General features: G+C 38.8%; 3 protein-coding genes across 3 annotated transcripts; 2 read left to right on the top strand and 1 right to left on the bottom strand.

Moving 5' to 3' along the window:
- Positions 1-1,556: 1,556 nt before the first annotated feature.
- Positions 1,557-9,170, top strand: LOC104449419 (T-complex protein 1 subunit zeta 1). The gene is made up of 15 exons (XM_010063566.2): positions 1,557-1,833; positions 1,923-1,986; positions 2,750-2,885; positions 3,500-3,651; positions 3,723-3,770; positions 3,896-3,988; positions 4,908-5,014; positions 5,781-5,895; positions 6,026-6,112; positions 7,059-7,263; positions 7,401-7,495; positions 7,914-7,982; positions 8,129-8,236; positions 8,332-8,450; positions 8,754-9,170. Exons 1-15 carry the CDS (start codon positions 1,700-1,702, stop codon positions 8,827-8,829), a joined length of 1,608 nt encoding a protein of 535 aa, XP_010061868.1. The 5' UTR covers positions 1,557-1,699; the 3' UTR covers positions 8,830-9,170.
- A 1,996-nt stretch (positions 9,171-11,166) lies between these two features.
- Positions 11,167-14,202, top strand: LOC104449418 (14-3-3-like protein GF14 psi). Its single transcript, XM_010063565.3, has 5 exons — positions 11,167-11,275; positions 12,265-12,778; positions 12,904-13,026; positions 13,460-13,576; positions 13,854-14,202. The coding sequence occupies exons 2-5, from the start codon at positions 12,293-12,295 to the stop codon at positions 13,914-13,916; spliced, it is 789 nt and encodes a 262-aa protein (XP_010061867.1). The 5' UTR covers positions 11,167-11,275; positions 12,265-12,292; the 3' UTR covers positions 13,917-14,202.
- A 95-nt stretch (positions 14,203-14,297) lies between these two features.
- Positions 14,298-17,610, bottom strand: LOC104449417 (thylakoid membrane protein slr0575). The gene is made up of 9 exons (XM_010063564.3): positions 17,209-17,610; positions 17,071-17,117; positions 16,875-16,977; positions 16,137-16,223; positions 15,530-15,613; positions 15,268-15,321; positions 15,020-15,100; positions 14,740-14,785; positions 14,298-14,612 (listed from the first exon to the last, which is right to left on the bottom strand). The coding sequence occupies exons 1-9, from the start codon at positions 17,506-17,508 to the stop codon at positions 14,545-14,547; spliced, it is 870 nt and encodes a 289-aa protein (XP_010061866.2). The 5' UTR covers positions 17,509-17,610; the 3' UTR covers positions 14,298-14,544.
- Between the last annotated feature and the right edge of the window lie 3,713 nt (positions 17,611-21,323).

The following is a 21,323-nucleotide window of genomic DNA, read 5'->3' as shown; positions in this document are numbered from 1 at the left end:
CGATAAGTGGATCTGATAAGTGGATCTATGAAAATTGTGAAAGGTCATTCGTTGATTTTGGACCGGAAATAAATGATCAGAAAAATATAAGTTCTAAGCTTGGAGGCAATCGTAGCCAACTATGTAAATTGAAGATAAAGATACATTTGCAAAGGAATGGATCAATTGAGGGTTGCTTTACAAAGAGTGCTAGGTTACATTTGGTAATAGTCACGATGAAATTCATGATAAGACAAAATTTATTATAATCTATGTTTAGTTTCGTCCCCAAATAGGATAAGGTTTTATATGATAAGAATATTATTTTGATAGAAATATAATGCGAGAGAGATATGATAAATATAGATAAGATTTTTATTATTTACATTATAAATTTATTTTTCTTAAATACAGACTTCTTAAATAAATAAAAATAATTCTTTACTGACCAAAAAAGTAAAAATAAAATGAACATTAAATATAAAAACATTTGAATTATAAAATAAAAAGAAAATAAAAAACAAAAAAAATACAATTGTTTTTATTTACTTTACTATATTATCATATATTTGAATTTCCCTCTATCTTATAATGTTTACTCCACATATATCATTTATATTTATCACATATTTTGAGGATACTGGTATAGTTTATTACTTAATAAAATTTTACAATTGAATGATGGAAGGGATTAAAAAGAAAAAAAAAGAGATTCATCGATATGTCATTCGTACCAGATAAAGATCAAAGTATGATATGAAAATATTTGACTTTATGCAATTTGCCAAATAGTCATCTTATCTTAACTAGATATCAAAACAACATAATGCAAGCATTTATATACCAACAGTTATATATACAACAGTTATAATGATTGCTATATTTGAATAAAAAAATAACTTCCTAATCCTATTAGTGGTAATGAGACTTTACATGATTTCCTTTTATCTAGCAACACTTATCCACAAATGCAATGCTTGTCCACATCAAGTTACAAAAATCCTAAATTAGCGCTATCGCAATAACCACCCACTAATTACATTTGTATTGATTGCTCATTATTGATGACTTTGCTTATTAACTTCTCAAGTCTCAACGAAGGCTCACATTATCAATGATTTGGTGATTGTCAATGCTCTTTTAAGTTGCTGTAGTTCAGTTCATTAATGACTTTATTCATCAAGCTATTCTCTCATAAACTCTCTTACCAATCCTTTTTTTATTTTTATTTTTGAATTTTGTATTACTCATGAGATGATACAAATAAACGGAATGGATCATATATAAATAAAAGTATTATCGTAATCACTATCGTAAATCTCCATTCAATCTAACGGTGGAAGTTCCATCTCCAATTTATTTGTTTTAAAGAATAAAAGAATAAGATCAATTCTTCCATGGTATTGCCAAATAGGCCCTTTTCATCGGCGGAGCAAAATCAACCGGTGGCATGGAAATGCACGCCGAAAGCCCGCTTCATTTCCGGCCCGACCCGGCAGAGAGAGGATCCTCGGCGCCTCCAGGCTATCCAAACGGCGTCGTCGGGTCTGGCGCTTAAACTCTCGAGAGATCTTTCTTCCGGAAAGCCCTAACGCCCCGCTAGTTTCCAGTTCCTCGGAAGTCGAAGAGCTTCTTCTCCACTCTCTCTCTCTCTCTCTCTAGAGCCTGCACTCTCCTTAGATTCATCGACGTCGTCTCCTTGCTTATCAGGCTTCCGAAGATGTCGCTGCGGGTGCTGAATCCGAACGCGGAGGTGCTCAACAAGTCCGCGGCGCTCCACATGAACATCAACGCCGCCAAGGGCCTGCAGGACGTCCTCAAGACCAACCTCGGCCCCAAGGGCACCATCAAAATGTGAGTTGTTCCCCTGGATCGCGACCCTTTTCCCTTTCCGTTCCGGTTGCGCCTCCTTGCTGACCGATCTTGTCGCGGCTGACTTTCAGGCTCGTCGGTGGAGCTGGGGACATTAAGCTCACTAAGGATGGGAACACCCTCCTCAAGGAAATGGTAGGCGTCTTTCTTTGTGCTCCGTGGCGGAATACTTGGGCTGGGTTTTGTTTGTCTAGTCGCGATGTCGTTTGTTTCGCCGGGCATTGCGAAACTGTGAGGATCTCACGGGAAGTGGATAGTAGCGGTTTTCTGTTTAGTTCTTCGGAATGCTAAATCTGCCCATTTGTTCGGATTCTGCTAGTTCTGCCTGTAGACTCGGGGTTGCTTCTGATTATGTAAAACAGACGGTCAATTTGTAGTTCTATGTTTCCCAAACGTTTGACGTGTTCGGGACTCCAGCGTTGGGTCGATTAGCTTTCTTGTGGATTTGGTGCGGCGCTAGGTATGTGTGATATGCAAGGAAGATGGCATCTTGATAGGAAACGCATCATGTTAGGCTTTTTGCGATTCGTTGATCGAATTGAGTTTCAGCAATTAAGGAGAAGCTCTGCCTGCACTACCTGGGTGGTTGGATTGTCTTTCATTCGAAACTTCACGATGTTTTGGCAAAGAAAAATGCCTCCAAAATATACTCGTTGGCCTAGATGTTTTATAATTAGTGCGTGGTAATTTTTGCTTTTGAAGGTAGAATACCATCAGTTATTGGATTAGCTTTTACGCAACTTTATGCTTTAGTAATTTTTTGATAGATTAGAAAGTTATATCTTCAGAGATGGCACATTATTCTGCTCATTTTACCGCAGTAAAAGTTCTCATGTGAAAATTGCATTTTGAACGCCTTTGGATTTAGCACTACTTGATGTTTTACCAATTGCTGCAGCAAATTCAAAACCCAACTGCAATTATGATTGCAAGGACTGCTGTTGCGCAAGACGACATAAGCGGTGATGGAACAACATCTACAGTCCTCTTCATTGGCGAGCTTATGAAACAATCTGAGCGCTATATTGATGAAGGTGTGTTGTCAATGTGCCCAACTCAGTAGCACGTTCTCTCGTTTGTATTGCGTGCTGAAGTTTCATATCATTATCCATCTTCTGTTGTTCTATGACTTTATGACTGCATTTATAAACACATTATGCCTTTTTTATGCTCAAAAGATAGACTCCCATTCTGGTGGCACTGGTGGGTTACTTCATCACTATTGTATCCCAAAGGTCATGCTGCATATTATATTATCCTAAGGGAGGCTGTATTTTCTCCGACCTACTTTTATTGTCCTATTTGAATGAGCCCATGATTTGAAGACTGTGTTGCATTGGAAGTATGAGTGCTACTCCATGTTTGCCCTATTTGGAGTGCCCTTAGAAGAGGAGTCGTCATCATATTTTTGAATCGTAGTTTATATAATGTTAGCGTGCAGAGTATCTAGAAACCAATAATTTTACTGGGAAACACCTAGAGTTATTTGTCTTTCATTTGCACAGTAAAGAAATTGTTAGCCTCTCGATTTGTTTATGTCGCCTTTTGAGTTAAATGATGTGTCACTGAAGAAAAGCTAGAACTTTTGGAAATGGGCCTACATTTGTGCCTCAGGAGCTCCTTCATTGTCAGCTTTTACTTGTTCTAGGCATGCATCCGCGTGTTCTGGTTGATGGATTTGAAATTGCGAAAAGAGCAACCCTCCAATTTCTTGAGAAGTTCAAGACTCCTGTTGTAATGGGTGAAGAACCTGACAAAGAAATTCTTAAGATGGTTGCCAGAACAACGCTAAGAACAAAGGTACTTCTGATATCTATTACTGTTCTGTGAACAAGTTCTTTATATACTTAATGACATGTTTTCTTGGACAGCTATACGAGGCACTGGCTGATCAATTGACAGATATAGTCGTTGATGCGGTGAGTACTACTACTTATGTGGCAGATGGGCTAATTCATGAGCATAATTTTCTAGGCCCTTGCTATAACCTGCCAAGAAGTTTGGTTGTACACTTGGTGATTGATAATTGGTTACAACATGACAGGTGCTCTGCATCAAAAAAGCTGAGGAAGGCATTGACCTTTTTATGGTGGAGATTATGCATATGCGCCACAAGTTTGATGTTGATACACGCTTGGTATGATGGTCTTTCTTAGTTGTGGCTGTGAATATATGTCTCTTCATGATTATATTGACAACTTTTAAAGATCGGCCTCTTATGAAGTGGATAAAAATATATGCCTTGTCATTGCCTCTATTTTTATTATTATCTTTTTTTTTTCGTTGCAATTTTGGACTCACTGGCATCCATTTTTTCCTTTCGTGTCCTGAGATGTTGTGGATTTGTGCCGAATTGTCAAATTGCTTGACTGGTTCAGGTAACATCTGACGGGGATTGCTGCCTTTGAAAAGTAGATAGTCGGAAAATAGGTACTCCTGGAAAACAGTCCAAACACAAAGCATTTCATTTTAAAAGCTCTAAAGAGAAAAATGGCTGGGAGTTGTCTTCTAGATATTTTACAAAGGAAAAATGATATGATACGATTACAATGATGTTGAGAATTGTACCTTGCTTTGCCTTTCACTTACTGCAGTGCAGCTTGATTGCTTTCTTTCGTTTGATGGCATGAAGTTTGAAGTCTTGACTATATGACTGTGGCATGTTTTGTTGAGCCCAGGATCATGAATAAGAGAGGGAGCTATACCCCTCATGTAGATAGCAAAAAGTTCTTTATTTCTTCAATCATTAGAAACAATTCAATAGAAAGATTATCTAGAGTGAAATAGGTCCCTTTGTCGTCCTCATATTGAATGTTGTCCCTTCCAATTTATGAAGCATTTCTCTTAGGTATGAATTTGAAAGGAAGTATTGCATTACTTTGTTGAAGAAAAATATTATGATGTTTCCTTTTTGAGTAAGTGTCTTTTACATTCCTTATAGAAAGCCACACAAAAAAAGAGAATTGATCCAGTACCTTTGGCTTTGCCAATGTCCATTTTTCCTTAACGAAATATAAATTTAATGTGTGCTGACTATACTGATCCTTGTCATCCAGGTTGAGGGTCTTGTCCTTGATCATGGTTCGAGACATCCTGATATGAAGAGGCGAGCAGAGAACTGTTATATCTTGACGTGCAATGTATCCTTGGAATACGAGAAAAGGTACAAATACTGTTGCTCTGTTGAGATAAGCTTGATTTGTTGGTGCTCTAATATGTATGTTTCCCCTTTGCATCCACTCTCACTTGCCAAACGTGATTTTTTGTAACTGTCTCAATGATTTTTTATGGTTTGCTGGACTATATGTGTGCTTATAAACAGATTGTTGGCAATGCAATTGCATGAATGAGAGCTACTAAAAACATGAAGTATGTCTATCTTGTATTTGCTTTCTTCCTGGTTTTTAAATTTTGAAATAGGTGTATGGCTCTATGTGGAAAATGGTCATTGCTATGTTATTGTGAGAGTATTTGATGCTGTTGATCCCTTTGTTGGTTACCATACTATCTTGAATGCATTGGAGTGTTGGTTATTTGTTTGCTGTACTTTTCTGTTAATTCATGTGATCTGAAAGCATGAAGAATTTTATTTTTTTTTTCCCTTTTGTTTATGGTTTTCAGTTCTCGCTTGTAGTTTTCTAGGTTTTTTGTTGGTAAAAAGCAATAGCTGTAAATATTTTGAATAAAGAACTATGTCTGTTGTGCAAGGAATTGTTTAATGTGAAAAGATTTTGGCTAAGCATTTACCTGAAAATAGAGTGTTGAAAACACTTCGTCTAAGATTTTTTGCCAAACTTGCAAAATTTACTTCGGAAATTGTGATATAGTGGTTTCCATGAGCAGCTTGCTCTGCAGTCTCTTTGGAGCTTAAAGTAGCATCTTGTAGGGTCTTTCTGGGGAAAAAGTATACTGATCATATATTCTTTCAGTGAAATAAATGCAGGTTTTTTCTACTCAAACGCTGAGCAGAGAGAGGCAATGGTTTCTGCGGAAAGGCGTCAAGTTGACGAGAGAGTTCAAAAGATTATTGAACTTAAGAACAAGGTTGAGATTGAATAATCTGCCTTCTGTTGATGATCTAACTGGCACAAACTTCATTTAGTTTAAACAAGTGTCATATACTTAGAGATTTGTCCAGTCTTGTAACAGTGTTCCAATTTCTGTCCCTTTTCAGGTTTGCTCGGGCAATGAGAACAATTTTGTCATTATCAATCAAAAGGGTATAGACCCACCATCGCTTGATCTTCTTGCAAGAGCAGGGGTAGGTCTAGGACAAATCTATAGTTTTTCTCCTCTGACGTATCAATACTTATTGATCAACAACATTGCGCTTTTTTTTTGGTCAATGTGTTGCGTGTATTGCTTTAAGCTTCTAGTCCGTTCTATTCTATTAATGATCAACATACTTTGGAAAAATAAAACTGGGTGGTTCTGTTAATAAGATGCCAAACTGACATCCTGCCTTTTCTTGCTGTAGTTCTGTTTCATTTTACGTTCCTTTACAGTTTGGATTTTTATAGTGGGGAATTTTGCCATGGTGGTCCCATCTTATTGGTTAGTTTGTAATAATACTCGGATGCAATTATCCACTGCTTGGAGTACTTTCATAGGTAACTCATGCAATACAGGGGCAACTAGAAGGCCAAAGTGGGCATATGCTCAAATTTCAAGTTTGTAAAAAAGAATAGCTTGTGCAAATTTATTGCAAACGCCATGTTCCCCATTTGTTGTTGTCGAAACAACTTGCTATTTCTATCTTGTTTGGCAAGTGGTAGTTTTCGTAATTTTGTGGTATGTCCTTCATATCTCCAGATACCTTATGTGCATGTTAGCAAATTGTTTTATGCCCCCTGGATAAGTGCATTTCAGCCACTTTGTCATTGAGATTAAGCAATGTCCAGTTTTTCAATTTTGTGCCATGCGAAATGGCTAGGGTAGAGCTTTTGTCTCACGGAGCAGTATTTTCAGGAAGGTTGTTCTAATTCTTGGGTTAGTTTGGAAAAAGGAATGCTAAGTAAGTGATTATTTTGCTGCATTTAAGCGGCGTTTATTTTAAATGAGAATCACCCTAAAAGACCATTTCGGAATATTTTACTTGGTAATCTTCATCATTGATATTATTGAGTTTCGGTTGAGATGCTTTGTCAATCTGGTTGAATGTTATTTTGTACTATGTGCCACCATTTTGACCATTTGTAGTTGTGTAGATCATTGCTCTCCGGAGAGCGAAGAGGAGAAATATGGAACGTTTGGTCTTAGCTTGTGGGGGTGAGGCTGTCAACTCTGTTGACGATATTACTCCTGATTGCCTTGGTTGGGCTGGACTTGTCTATGAGCATATCCTTGGAGAAGAGAAGTACACATTTGTGGAAAATGTGAAGAATCCACATTCTTGCACAATTTTGATTAAAGGTACTAGAGGAAGCTTATAAACTTCGGTAACTTTAAGACTATTAATTTTGCATCTTGCCTCTTATTGTTTGGCTGAGTTGTGCATTCAGGGCGTTTTAAGCTTAGCTGTGAAAACTCATTAATTGTTCATATTCCAGGACCTAATGACCATACGATTGCTCAAATTAAGGATGCTGTTCGCGATGGTCTGAGATCTGTCAAAAATACTATTGAAGATGAAGCTGTGGTACTGGTAAGTGCCTTTTCCAAATTGCCTGCCTCTGGCGAGGGTCTGTAGTTGTCAAGCAGGAACGTTATCCTCCTGTTTTATGGATGACATTTTCATTCTTCAAGAAAAAAAGATGAAAGTAGAAGAAGAGGAAATGGCACTTTTGTTGGCATAATTTCGATTTGTCAAGGTGTTTGAGAACACTGGTTGTGCATTGTCAAGTGTTGGAGTTCTATAGCCATGTAACAGATCTGGTTTATTTTATTATTGTGCATTCTCAATAAAAATAAATGACATGCAATTGACGGGTAATTATGATGCGAAGACTTGAAGACTCTTGTCTAAAACTGTGTACTTTTATGCTGATTGAACTCATTTTGGAATTGTCAATAAGGGGCTTTATTGACATAATGGATTGCTGATTTAAATTTTTTGGGTTCAGGGGGCTGGAGCTTTTGAAGTGGCAGCCAGACAATTCTTGATGAATGAAGTGAAGAAAACTGTCCAAGGGGTAAAAAATTGTAGCCAACAAATTCAAATAGACTGTTAATATTTGTGCATGTGGACATTAAAAAAGAAAACCACATCACTGTCTAGTTTTGTTTGAAGTTTGTTGTCATCTGTTCTATAAGTATTTGCTTTTTATGAATTGAACAGCGTGCCCAGCTTGGTGTTGAAGCATTTGCTAATGCCCTTCTTGTGGTGCCGAAGACTCTTGCCGAGAATTCTGGGCTTGATACTCAGGATGTGATCATTTCTCTGACGGTATGCTGCTTTCTGTGGAAATTAATAGTTGACAGAATAGGGAATACAGAATGATCTGAATAGTTAGCTTTGTGTTCTTCTTTATGGTTCTTCAGGGTGAGCATGACCGGGGGAATATTGTTGGCCTAAATCAGCACACAGGGGAACCTATTGATCCCCAGATGGAGGGTATCTTTGACAATTACTCTGTGAAGCGCCAGATAGTAAACTCGGGGTACGTTGACATTGGTCCTAATAAAAGCACTTTGCTTGACATGTTTTCCATAGAAATGTGTTTTCTGGTATTTAATCAGTTGAACCAACAGCGGAATAGAATTTCGAGTAACTGGCAACCTTCATGTGAAGTGACTAGGGCTAGGATTGTCTCAGTTTCAAACCTGATTTTAACGCAACAAAAGCCAGCAAAAATAATTTATCCTATGTGTTCAATTTAATACATGCTGTGGTTCTACAATGGGGAAGTGGTTGCTTAGTGATTTTCCTTTTACGCTAATTACATGTGAAATTGTCTTTTCAGGCCTGTCATCGCATCTCAGTTACTATTGGTGGATGAAGTTATCCGTGCTGGCCGTAACATGCGGAAACCTTCTTAAGTGTATTTCAGAACCGTGTTTTTTGGGTGAATACTTGGGAGTCCTTAGGCCTGAAGTAAGGGAGGCCCCAGATCAGATTCCTGGAATGGGGCCAACGAGCAGTGATTGGCGCCCTGACTAGAGCTATTTGATTTGCATTTTTTACGAGTTTTGTCTTCTGGGGTGTACCTTTGTCTGCTTTTTGTTCTTGTAATGCTTTCTTTTGGTGTCTGAATCAATTTCTTGCGCAGCAATTAGTCTATGGTGTTTTGTTTCTGGTAAACATACGGATTGAGAGACAGTACTTATTCAATAGAGGTATTGATCTGCAGTACTGCAGTGGGTCTAACCGTTGAAGCTAATCCCCAGTGCTAACATCCTTTATTATCTTTCTAATTTTACAGACGAAAATGCTCCTTAAACCGAGGAAAATGACATGTGGGTTTAGCGTGGGAAAATTATCTCACAACCAGGGCAATGGACTAATTTATCTTTTCTCCCCATGAGAATAGGATGTTCGTAGTTCTTAAAATGCTCACCAAATTCTCATTTGGTGCGACTTTCTTTCTGATGCCATGTAGTAACCTGTGATATGACTAGTTACATTCATTTGATTGGGTAACTGTATGGGACAAGACATTGTTTTCCATGGAACAAAAATTTTAATCGTGTAGCTTTTGCCTGAAGAGCAGCTTCAACATCAGAGATGTGCAAGATGAATGCGCTCCCCCACCGAAGCCAATTGAAGATATGGTGCCAAGGCCTCCATCTCGCGTACGAAGTATCATTTTCAACATTCCTTTCCGTGAACTGTTAGTACCAATTTGCGTACTTACCGTTTTCAAGGTTGGCGTGCTGATCGAGATGTTCCGGTCTGTATTCTCATTTGAGCTCGACTAGAAGTTTTCGACATAAACTTTTACAGCATATCATCTAGGATTTATACGCTTCCAACGAAAAAAATAATTACAGGATTGAATTTTGCGGTGTACGTCTGGTTAGCGGTTTTTGACAAAGCGGCCTCAAGTTGACCCGAACGCGAAACGCATTAAGTCATTATCAAGGAGGAAGATGGAATGATCGTGCTCTACTTCGACTGTATGAACGGATGACCGTCCGAGGCCTGAAGATTGCCTTCACAAAAGGAGCAATCATGATGGGGTCCATGCCGGCGGTCGATGCCAGCGTCGTCTTCTTTCTTTTGGTAAGCCCAATGCGGCCGTCTCAATGGATTGCAAACTTTTCTTTTGCTTTCCAGTAATTCCTGTTTTACCCATTCTACTTTGAGGCCGTTCACGTTCGGACCCTCAACTTCAAGTAGAAGTTATCTTTGAACCCCTTAAACTTTCCAAGTGTCGTATTTTGCGCCTTATACTTCGAACAGGGGTACATCCCAGTGGCCAAAATTGTATTGGAAACGAAATAGAGAAGAGGGTGCTCCCACAATTCAATGTCGCAAAAGTGTGTCCGAGACGCAAAGGGTAACCAAATGACGGGGGGCTTTTGAGGCTCAAGAAGCACGATGCTATTGACGTCTTAATGAAATAATTTGACCAACTTAGATCACCTATTCATAAATCTTCACCAGATCTGACTGATACACAAAAAATCATAAATTGATACACTTACAATAAATTTATCACAAATTAACTTTTTTACTACAAAAAATTTCAAACTAGTACACTTACCTCAAATGACTAAAAAAAATCTTAAACCGGTACACTTGTGATAAATTTATTATAAATAATTTTTATTTTAATGCAAAAATCCCGAATTAATATGTTTGTCACAAATATACATCCGTTAAATTGGATTAATAGTACAAAAAATACAAAATTGATATAACTATGACAAACGGAAAATAAAATTTCAAATTAGTACATAAGTCAAATGTCATATATCGTCAAACTCGGTAATTTGATAGTAAAATTATTGGCTTGGTGTAAATTTATCAAAAGTATATCAGTTTAGGATTTTTGATTGTCAGAAAATTAGTTTAGAATAAATTTATTATAAACATATAAATTTAGGACTTTCCGTAATATTAACTCCTAAGGAAAAGGGCAAAGTTCTAGTGTTTTGAAAGGTCAAGATACGAAACACCGCCCTCCGACGATCGAATGGCCAAATTGAAAATTCCCCCTTCTCCACGGGTCCCTTTTCCGTAACAGAGAGAAACTCCACGCTGGGGAGAAGCGCCTTTTTTTCCTTTCTCTCCCTTGCTTTCGTTTCTCCATTTGTGGTTTTTCCGTTTTTTCCACGTCGCTCCCAGCGGATACGCGTCTTCCGCCACCTCATCTCGCCCCGCCGTATAAATTCGGAGTCCTCCCTGGCGCACTCCCTCTCGCGTCCGTCCTTCCGCAAAACACTCCCCCCCGCCCGCCCCCCGCCCGCAACTCGCTCCGCCCGGCTTTTTCTCGCTCGCTCGCTCGCGATTCTTTTGCTCTTCCGCAAATCCCTAGTCGAGGTAAACCCCGTGGCTCCTCCCTCTCTCCCTCCTCGATCGACCGCGAATGTTCTTCGTCCTGTCGATTCAGATTCGTCATTTGATGTTGAGATCGAGATTCGGATTTCGCAGCGTCGCGTATTGTAGCGATCTTCGCGTTTAGATCTGGCTTTCGGCGTGATCTGATACCGATTTCATGCGTGCGGGGATTGGATCTGTCGAGACTGTAATCCGCGGGGAAGTTGAAAATGCTTGTCGAATGGGCCGGAACATATGCATATTCTTTTTGACTTTTTGTGCTGTGTTTTTCGATTTTATTTTTCGCTCGTGGAAATTTGTAAAGGATGAGAGGAATTATGGATGGGGAAGCAGAATGCTTTTTAGCAGTGATGATTTTCAGTTCTGACGGCTGACTTTTTTGTGTAGCCGGGGGAACCGAGTGTGATTAGACGTAGATGGATCTGTTGAGAGACTTTCATCCGCCGGGAAGTTCAAAATGCTTGTTGAATGGGCTGGAATATATATGTTTCTTCCTTTTTCTTTTTTAAATTTTTGCTCGTGGAAAATTGTAAAAGATGAGTGGACTTATGGATGGGGAAGCAGAATGATTTTAGCGGTGATGATTTTCAGTTCTGACTGTTACGTGTAGCCGATGGGACGGGTATGATTCGGACTTTTGGATGGACTAGGCGTATCCTCTTTTGTTGTTGCGGGTACTGTGGTTTATGGAGTTGATTGGTATCATAGAGCGGACGATGATGCAGCGATGTCGGACTTTGATAGATCTGATCTGGCACGAGCTTCATTGATTTAATCTGCGGCGATGATTCGGCAGAAATGTTGTGCTGTGAATCAAGGGTTCGTATTTGGGCTAGTTGAGCATAGCTCCCATTGCATGAGTGAAACAACCTAAGTAATCTGCTGTTGTCGTGAGAAATGATTTGCCTACAGTTTTTGATTTTGCAGAGTTTATGTTTTGATGGTTGAGACTAATGTGCCCTGTGTTGCAGAGTTAGGTTTCGTAACAGTACACGGAAGATGTCGCCCTCTGATTCTTCACGGGAGGAATATGTGTACATGGCCAAGTTAGCTGAACAGGCTGAGCGGTACGAGGAGATGGTGGATTTCATGGAGAAAGTTGCCAAGACTGTGGACGTCGAGGAGCTAACCGTTGAGGAACGTAACCTTTTGTCTGTGGCGTACAAGAATGTGATTGGGGCCAGGAGGGCATCGTGGAGGATCATTTCTTCCATTGAGCAGAAGGAAGAGAGCAGGGGTAACACCGATCATGTCTCGATCATTAAGGACTACAGGGGAAAGATCGAGTCCGAGCTCAGCAAGATCTGTGAAGGCATTCTCAGCCTTCTTGAGTCGCATCTCATTCCTTCAGCCTCCTCTGCTGAGTCCAAGGTGTTTTACCTTAAGATGAAAGGTGATTACCACAGGTATCTGGCAGAGTTTAAGACTGCGACTGAAAGGAAAGAAGCTGCCGAGAGCACTTTATTGGCCTACAAATCTGCTCAGGTACGTTCCCAGTTCAATTCATTTGCTTTTAACGTGGCTTGTTCGATTACCTGAAAATTCTTCCTTGATGCTTTTCCTCTTCGTCGATACTTGTTAATCTGACTCTTGTATCTCTTGTTGATTAGGATATTGCTGGGGCCGAACTGGCTTCTACTCACCCAATTAGGCTGGGACTTGCGCTGAACTTCTCTGTTTTCTACTATGAAATACTTAACTCTCCTGATCGGGCTTGCGCTCTTGCAAAGCAGGTGAGCTTATACTTATAGATCCCTACTATCACATGCAAAGCTGCAGAATTAGTACTGTACATTGCTCCTATCTAAGGGACAGAAAATGGGCTACATGGTTCAGCTTAAAGCATCTTCTACTTTTTACCTTAAAAGAGATTGGATCTTTTTCGTTGTAGACTTTTTATTTTAATATGCCTATTCGCAAAATTTCGATCCTTTGGGCATTTTGTTTTGTAAATAAAAAATGAAATGACAATTAAGTGGCTGATGTAATTCAGATTTTACAAAGCGTATTTCAACATCGTGCAAGACTATAGTGCTGTGAATGAAATTGGAGTTAATAGCTGTCACTATTTTTGCCATTTAGGTGGATCTACTGCTTAATGTGCTTTCTGTTTCATTTTTTTGGGTAAATTTCATTGCCTGACTAGCAGCAATTTGTTTCGAGTAGGCATTTGATGAGGCCATCGCTGAGTTGGATACGCTGGGCGAGGAATCATACAAGGACAGTACATTGATCATGCAACTTCTTCGAGATAACTTGACTCTGTGGACTTCTGATCTCACGGTCTCTCTCTCTCTCTCTCTCGTGTGTGTGTGTGTTGTGGAGGAGGTTGCGAGTGTGTATTTATTATTGGTACTAGCATGCACTTGTCGATATCTCTCATGGCTTTTTTTATCAACAAGTCTTTACTTTTGTTGGTAAAGAAGAGAAAGAATTGCAACACTATTTCACCTACTTGATTTCATTCATGAGGCTTATACTGTAATACAGCCAAAGTTGTCCTTGATTGATTAAAAAAATTTCCACTCTCTAGGTCTTGACTATGTGTTTCTGATGTCAGGATGAAGCTGGGGATGACATTAAGGAAGCTTCGAAACTGGAGTCTGGAGAGGGGCAGCAATGATTTGCTAGGATGATGTCAGTACTTTAATGATATTTTGCACCGTCGTAGATGCCTTGTGGTTTGTCACAGTGAAGATTATTTATGAACTGAGAGTGCTATAAGTTGTTTCTCTAGTGTTCCTTGATGAGATTCGGGTTGGTCTTTAGAGTGTTCTAATGGATATTACTATCTCAAATTGTCGGTTCCGTGTGCGCTCTTTCGTGCTGCCTAGTTTAAATTGCACGGACCCGTTGCATGTGATTATAGATTTCTTTCTTTATCAGTTAATGCTAAGACAGTTCAAGGAGGGCTTGGTCCTTACTAAGTTATGGCGGATTTTGCCAATTTTTTGGAGGAAGCTAAGAGGTCCTCGATGGTTTCTTGGTTCCTAGATAGTTGGACTGTCGACAATTGATATATCGATATGTAAGTATTCCTAAAGTATTCCCAAAATAGAACGCGAAATGACAATTTGTATATCGGTCATATGATTATGTACCCATTTGAGTGGCGGTCGTCCAGTTACAGTGCCATCGGCAATGAAGATGCACTAGAGAGAATCTCGCTCCAAGAAACTCTCTGTGAAGTTCTGTTGGGGGCGCCGGAGTGCCAGGAGGGAGAAAAAGAACGCGTTAGCGTGCTTCCTCCATCAAGACGATGCATCCAGGGTTGCGTTGGAGATGAGTCTCACTTCATAGAGATCCTGCTCTCCCTTTGCTGCAATTGGAAAGTTCGCCAACGTCGTCAACCACATGCTTGTTCTTTTAAGCCACATTGGGAAATCATTACCCTATTCTAACACTTCTGCTGGTATAACAAGACTGACATATAACATGCAACTCACCTACTTCAGCTGAAATGCCAGGGCCAAAGAACGAAGCAAACTTCGCCTGCAAGAAGAAAATAAAAGATTCTTAATAGTAGCACAACCGACTTTTCGAACACAAAAAAAAAAAAAAACGAGAAAGAGACCAGGAAGATAGTATCTGTGAGCTTTTTATGTTTCATAAAGCCAAAGCATTTGAATATCCAACATTCACTACAGCTCATACTGTAGAAACCAGGATTTCAATGAAACGACAACATAATAGCCGAGAAAACTAAAAAATCTCGATTACCCTTACCTGTCTTTGCTCAAAATCAGACAGCTGCAATGCTTTTGCCTCGAATACCAAAACCAAGCAGTACTTTCCTTCCTCAGTGACCTAAGGCAATCCATTCAATCATCAGATGACAAAAAAAGAAAAAGAGAGAACTCCGTAATAGAACCTAAAGGGGCACAGCCGATATTGTGCTGAACTATGCTCATATAAGTAGAAGCGTTCAGAAATGTCATCTGTTTTATATCCAATGGGTAGCAAGAGAAGTATACTTCTTCGCGGATCATCTTTAGAACAGGCGCACTCCTTCGTGGGATTCCACCACCCTAGAGAATACACAGCATGGAATGCTGATATCAGTCGATTTCTTCAGAAAGATAGTACACGGCATAAGTAGTAATCACACACCATCGTAACTCCTCATACTTCATCTAGATCCCAGCATTCATTTGATATTACATGAGAATATGCCAATCTTCATTTCTTGGCCATACCAGTCAACATAAGAAAATGCCAATATTAGCAGAACCATACCTGGCCATACTGGAAGATTCGCTTCAATGCCTCATCCAAATGCTGCTCATCCCCATACCGATATCTAATGACATCACTTCTAACCTAATTATATTTAAATCAGTCATCCGGGACAGTCAATGTAATACACACACATATGCATATCCCTTTATATGTGGATAAGAGAAAAGAAACTTTTGAGTAAAGTTATGAGAAATTCAGACTCTTAATTAACTAAATAAACTAAATAAACCAAACTAGATAACAAATTTATCCTTTTCCAAGGAGAAAACTGCATATTGACCTTCTCTGAAGTTAAGAAGAAAGCATGCAAATGCAGTAAATTGAAATGAACGTAAATAACAAAACAGAATTGAATATGTCATGCCTTGGATACCCCAGTCATATTTATGATCAAGATTACGTCCTTTGACTCTATTTGAAGGACATTACTTCTCTAATAGCTTACTTCCTTGAAATTACTCAAATTCATTTATCACCACAAATTGATCCAAAAGGGATTTGTGATGCATGAAATATTTATAGCTTATAAGCGTGCGGACTATATGAACTTCAAGAACACTTGTTTTCAAAACAAGGATAAACCAAGTTTATTTGACAATAATACCTGCTTTAAGATTGGGGTGGCACAGTTCTCCCTCAACATTTGAGCATCTGTATAGGTCAAGCATGGTACTGGTTTGAGCTCCGCATACTACATTTAACAAGAACAGATAAATATCCCATATAGAACCTTCTTAAAATTGCCATATCTAACAATACAAAATAAAAGTGGCCAAAAATGAACAATACTAAACAAAATTTTAAATCCCGGAGTCAGGTGCAACTTGTTGTTTTATCCTAATTCTGATTTGCAGCATAAATAAAAAGCTTCTTGCAGCAGCAATTTCTGATCAAGTGTACCATTTCACACCGATGTTCTGATTGAAGTTAAATAGCAAGGGCACCAGAAACTCAGAGAGAAGGTAAAACACACGCAAGCTTATTGGAATTACATTTTTCAGACAAAAACATTGATTAGCAGTTCCATAGCAAATTTGAAGCTGTCTCAGATCCTAGATGCAGTTACATTCGACTCAGGTTACAGAAGCTACTCCCAATAAAGGGTAGAAATCCTACTTCTATTGGGACACACAAATAAGAGTCATTCGCCAGTCGACACAACAAGCTTTCACGGGTGAATTGGACAATATCAACCACCACGTTTTGACCCCTGAGCTTCAAGCCACCAATCAAATATCATTACCCCACACCGGCAATGCTGTGTCACTTACAAAGCAATATCAGGTGAATCCTCGGTACTTGTACCATTAAACGAGGAAGTCTGCCGAGACAACGAGCTCACCTTCAAGGCCATACCGATAATCGCCAGAGGGAAACCATATGTCAGCATCAAAGCAGACCATTCAGAACCAGGGAGGATATTGAAATATGCACCGAATCCATAACTGCATATTTCGCACAGACAATGAAAATTCTTCATCCACTTGATTATAATCCCAGTTAAAAACAAACGCAGAGCACGGAATATAGGGACTCACGACAGAAGCGAAACTCCAACTCCCAATCCAATAACACCGAACGAAACCTGCAATTTCGCAAAGCTCAAATCATATGTCTTTCTCGCAAATTAGTCAAAATCGAAGCCTCAAAGGAAGAAAGGATGAAAAAGCGGAGACCTTGGCCAGAGAGAACTCATCGTCGGGGATAATCGCCTTGCCGGCGGACGCGGGCTGAGTGGAATCGGCCGCTCTCGCGACGAACGCGAGCTTGCGAGCCGCGAGACCGAGCCGCCTCCCGCCGTCCGAGATGGGCGGCCACGACCGGGCGCCGACGGCGCGGATGGCAGAGGGTCGGCGGGGGAGGCGGAGGAGAGGGGGAACGTAGCGGTGGCCGCAGACGCCGAACCGGCGGTCGGGAGCGCAGGCGACGGAAGCTCCGGCTCTCGCCGGCGCCGGCAGCGCAGCATTCGCAGGCATCTTCTCAGTCCGTCTCCGGCTCCGGGGGTGAGGCGCGAGCGAAGAAGAAGAAGAGATACAGTTACACAGCTGAAGATTGGCAGGCACAGTGCAAAAATCAGGGCTCGCTCTCAACCGCCGAAAATTAGCGCTTACGTGTCGCCCTGACATGCATCCATTTCCATCGCTCTTGCCTAAGTAGTTACACGGGCCGGCCCATCCAAAACCAACGGGCCCAAAAGCATTGTTTAAACTTATCCTCATGGACCGACCCATCGGTATTATCGGGCCGCTAGGCCCACCGACCCGTGATTGGACTTTTAGTAGTCAATGGGAAAATTATTAAAAAGAAAAGTCATAAACCTATTATAACTGTATCAATTTAGTTAGGAGTATGCAATGGGAATTAATCGGACCAAAACCGAACCGAACCAAACCGATCGGCTCTGGATGATTCCCAAAGGTGCTAGTCCAATTCCTAGTTCCATAAAATTGGATTTGGTGGTTTTTAGTCTAATTATTAATTCTAGGGTAGGAACCAGACCGCCTAAATTGGAACAATTATATAGATATTTTATTTTTATTTTTATTTCATAAAGTGTAAACCTAATTTATAAATGCTCAGCCCCTTGTGTCCGGTTGAGAAAATTACAAAAAAAGTTCTAAACGTATTATAATTGTACAAATTCAGTCATAAACTTTTTTTTTGGCCAAATGAGTCATAAACCTTTTATATTTGTACTAATTCAGTCTATCTAGCTAAAATTGGTCGATTAACAGTAACATGGACGACAATCGTCCTACATGGCATTATGGACGTTGACGTGGATAATTTTTAATAATATTTTAATCTTTTTTATTTTTTATTTGATCTTTTATTTTATTTTTTGTTTCCTTCTTCCTCCAGCCAGTCGCCATCAGCAACCAACTAGACAGAGGACTGGCAAGAGCTTGGCCCAACCTCTAGCCTCGCCTAGCGTAGCAAGCAACTCAAGTGAGGTTGTTCCCACCGCCTCTAGTGAGGCTTAACCCTCACCAAATCCAACGAGGTTGTGCCTCGCCCAGCCATGGGCAAGCTTCCCTTAGGATAGTAAGACCTTGCCAGCCCCCGGCCGGTTATGAGTCGACGATTGATTGGAGGAAGAAGGAATTGAAAAGAAAAATAAAACATAAAAAATTAGATTGAATGTTAAAATATTATTGAAAATTGTCCACATTAGCATCAAATATGCCACGTAAGACAGCCAGTGTCCATATCAATGTCAACCTGCAAGCCGAAATTGGGTGAAATAATTGAATTGACACAAATGTAAAAGGTTTATAACTTAATTGACCAAAAAAAAAAAAAGTTTGAGACTGAGTTGGTATAATTATAATAAGTTTAAGTCTTTTTTGGTAATTTTCCAATGTCCTATCTTCACTTCAACTCACGCTAACCACTATAAATTTTTGGAGGCCTGAGTGGGACTTAGTCATGGCTTGAATACTCGAGTGTGGATGTTTATCGCTGTTGCTAAATGCCCATGATGCTTCATTGCATTTGATGTGTGATGATATGGTAATATGCTTAAGAGTGAGCATGGTCAAAGTGGGACTCCCACCTTGGAACTAGGAATCACCCACTAAGGATGAATTTCAAAAAAATTGGAACCAAAATCGTCCATTGATTTCATGGGTCTACAGGGAATCGAACTGTCAATCTGGTCCAATCCCCAGATGGATCCATGGAACCGGCCCTCAACCCTACAAATTGCATTCATAAATTAATATCCCAGTGCATGTAGTTTCTATATATAATCTTAAAACGAGCCGTTGGCTCTTAATTTCGTACATGACAACAAAGCCTTGCAACATTTATGAACATATCCATTAATCCTCTCATTTCTCTTCGTTTGTTTGTTTTTTGTTTTTTTTTTTAGTCGATAAAGCAAGTAAACAGATTATTAGAATGAAAAAAAAAGTAAGGAGTTAATTGTGGCATCCGAAATTTGTTTATAGTTCATGATATTTAGGATATATAATTAGCATAGTAATTATCAGCGGGGATCGATACACTGGTGGATACGAATCGAATAATTTTAAAACATTAAATTTTTACTAAGTTAAGGTTTCCTTATTTTTATATATCTTTGTTAATAATTGTAGTGAGTTCAAAATAATTTTTTGATTTACCGATGTTTCAGATGAATACCAATTTTCCTGTTCATTTACCCCAATGTAAAGTATCTATCCAAAATTAACAGAATATCTTGATCTTTTATTAAACCATGACATTTTTCACTATGAGAACTTGGACGAGTGTTTTCATTTCCACCACATTTTTCCTTACATGTCTAAATTAAATCCTTTGAACTTAGCCACATGACCTTATGCATAACATTATTTAGCTCTCGTCACTTTTTGTCAACATTTAACTCTAGTTAATTGGCATTATTACTTTTAACCAAAGCTAATAAAGGTTACTTCAAGCCACTCTTAAATATAGAGAATAAGTGTAGAAGACAATAGCTAAATGCCTTCTTTCCCCCACCTCTTTCACATAACACTCCCATCTCCCTCACTTCTTCAAATTCAAGTTTTATTTCACTCTCTCTTTCAAGATAAGGTCCAAACCGTCTCTTTCAATTTAGTGTCTTACAAGGTATAATCATATATTTCCTTTTATTTTCATCAATTGAGCTTTGTTATTTTCTAAAGAATGACATTTGTTAATTTTAATAATTATTTTGATTTCAAGGTGAGTAAGAACTTTGTTTGTTGAAGATTACACTAAAAGTAAGTGAAAAACCTAAGGACTAAGCTAGAAAGATCTACTTAGTACTCTTGAGCTTGGTTGATTGATTGTTTGTTTATTTACTATAGATTTTACTTTATGTATGAGTAAGTTGCAATAGTTGTATGTTAAATTATGGTGATTGTTGTGCTTGTAGTTGAAAGCTATTCATATGTCTAGAGTGTCTTTGAGAGATTTCTAAAAGGTTTTGTTATAACTTGAATGGGAAAAATATGAAAATGGTAAAACTTGGCATAAAAAGGTGGTGTTTTGGTAAATTTCGACAAGATTTGGGGCAATTTCAAATTTTTTGAATGGAGATAATGCTGCTAACAGGTTTATTTTATGATTTTTAGTGTTAACAAGTGAGTTTCTAAGTAAGATTAATTAAGGGGAATCAAATCGGTTCAAAAAAATGAGTTTAGAGGTTTTGGGGGCAAATTCATAATTTCACCAAGTTGAGGGACGAATCTGCAAAAACTGAAACTTCTGGGGACTATTCATAGCTTGTGGAATTTTATTATGATAGGTAGTAAAGTTATTTTCAGGGTTCATTGCTTAATTTAGATGAAGTGTAAATTATGCAAAAAATGGAACTAGTTGTATTAATAAATCAAAAGTGGGTTGTTTTAATAGTTTTGTAAAACATACGGTGTATCTATAGTATAAATAAAATGTTAATATGTATAAAATAACAAAAAGTATAAATTTCAATTTGATTAATATGACTTGGTTGGTTGAAAATTGGAAATTATGGGTAAATTTATAAAATGAGAATTTTACTAAGGCAATAGTCTAGGTTTTAAGAATTTGGAAATATAGAAAATAATCCTTAAAAAAGTGAGCGTAACCAACGGTGCTTTTATTATAAAAATGTAAATTTATGAGTTACATTAATTATTGGAGTAGTAGTGTCTATTGCTAAATGGATATCAAGAATTAATAAACCAGTAAAAGTTCTCTATGAATGATTATGGCATGGTGAAAAGAGAAAGAATATTTATTTGTTAAAGTGCGTGTAATTAATTGATTCTCATGGTTACATGAGAATGCTAAGAGAGTA

The sequence above is a fragment of the Eucalyptus grandis genome, chromosome 6, assembly GCF_016545825.1.
Source record: "Eucalyptus grandis isolate ANBG69807.140 chromosome 6, ASM1654582v1, whole genome shotgun sequence".
Lineage (NCBI taxonomy): Eukaryota > Viridiplantae > Streptophyta > Magnoliopsida > Myrtales > Myrtaceae > Eucalyptus > Eucalyptus grandis.
The sequence above is the reverse complement of the archived record's forward strand: the minus strand, read 5'-3'. Positions and strand labels throughout refer to the sequence as shown.

Excerpts from the sequence above, each read along its gene's own strand:
- LOC104449419 (XM_010063566.2), top strand. The coding sequence starts at position 1,700 with ATGTCGCTGCGGGTGCTGAATCCGAACGCGGAGGTGCTCAACAAGTCC. Across the intron at positions 5,015-5,780 it reads TCCTTGGAATACGAGAAAAG|TGAAATAAATGCAGGTTTTT; the intron begins GTACAAATACTG and ends ATATTCTTTCAG. Across the intron at positions 7,496-7,913 it reads AAGATGAAGCTGTGGTACTG|GGGGCTGGAGCTTTTGAAGT; the intron begins GTAAGTGCCTTT and ends TTTTGGGTTCAG.
- LOC104449417 (XM_010063564.3), bottom strand. The coding sequence starts at position 17,508 with ATGCCTGCGAATGCTGCGCTGCCGGCGCCGGCGAGAGCCGGAGCTTCC. Across the intron at positions 17,118-17,208 it reads ATGAGTTCTCTCTGGCCAAG|GTTTCGTTCGGTGTTATTGG; the intron begins GTCTCCGCTTTT and ends GCGAAATTGCAG. Across the intron at positions 14,786-15,019 it reads CTGATTTTGAGCAAAGACAG|GCGAAGTTTGCTTCGTTCTT; the intron begins GTAAGGGTAATC and ends TTCTTCTTGCAG.
- LOC104449418 (XM_010063565.3), top strand. The coding sequence starts at position 12,293 with ATGTCGCCCTCTGATTCTTCACGGGAGGAATATGTGTACATGGCCAAG. Across the intron at positions 12,779-12,903 it reads TGGCCTACAAATCTGCTCAG|GATATTGCTGGGGCCGAACT; the intron begins GTACGTTCCCAG and ends CTTGTTGATTAG. Across the intron at positions 13,027-13,459 it reads CTTGCGCTCTTGCAAAGCAG|GCATTTGATGAGGCCATCGC; the intron begins GTGAGCTTATAC and ends TGTTTCGAGTAG.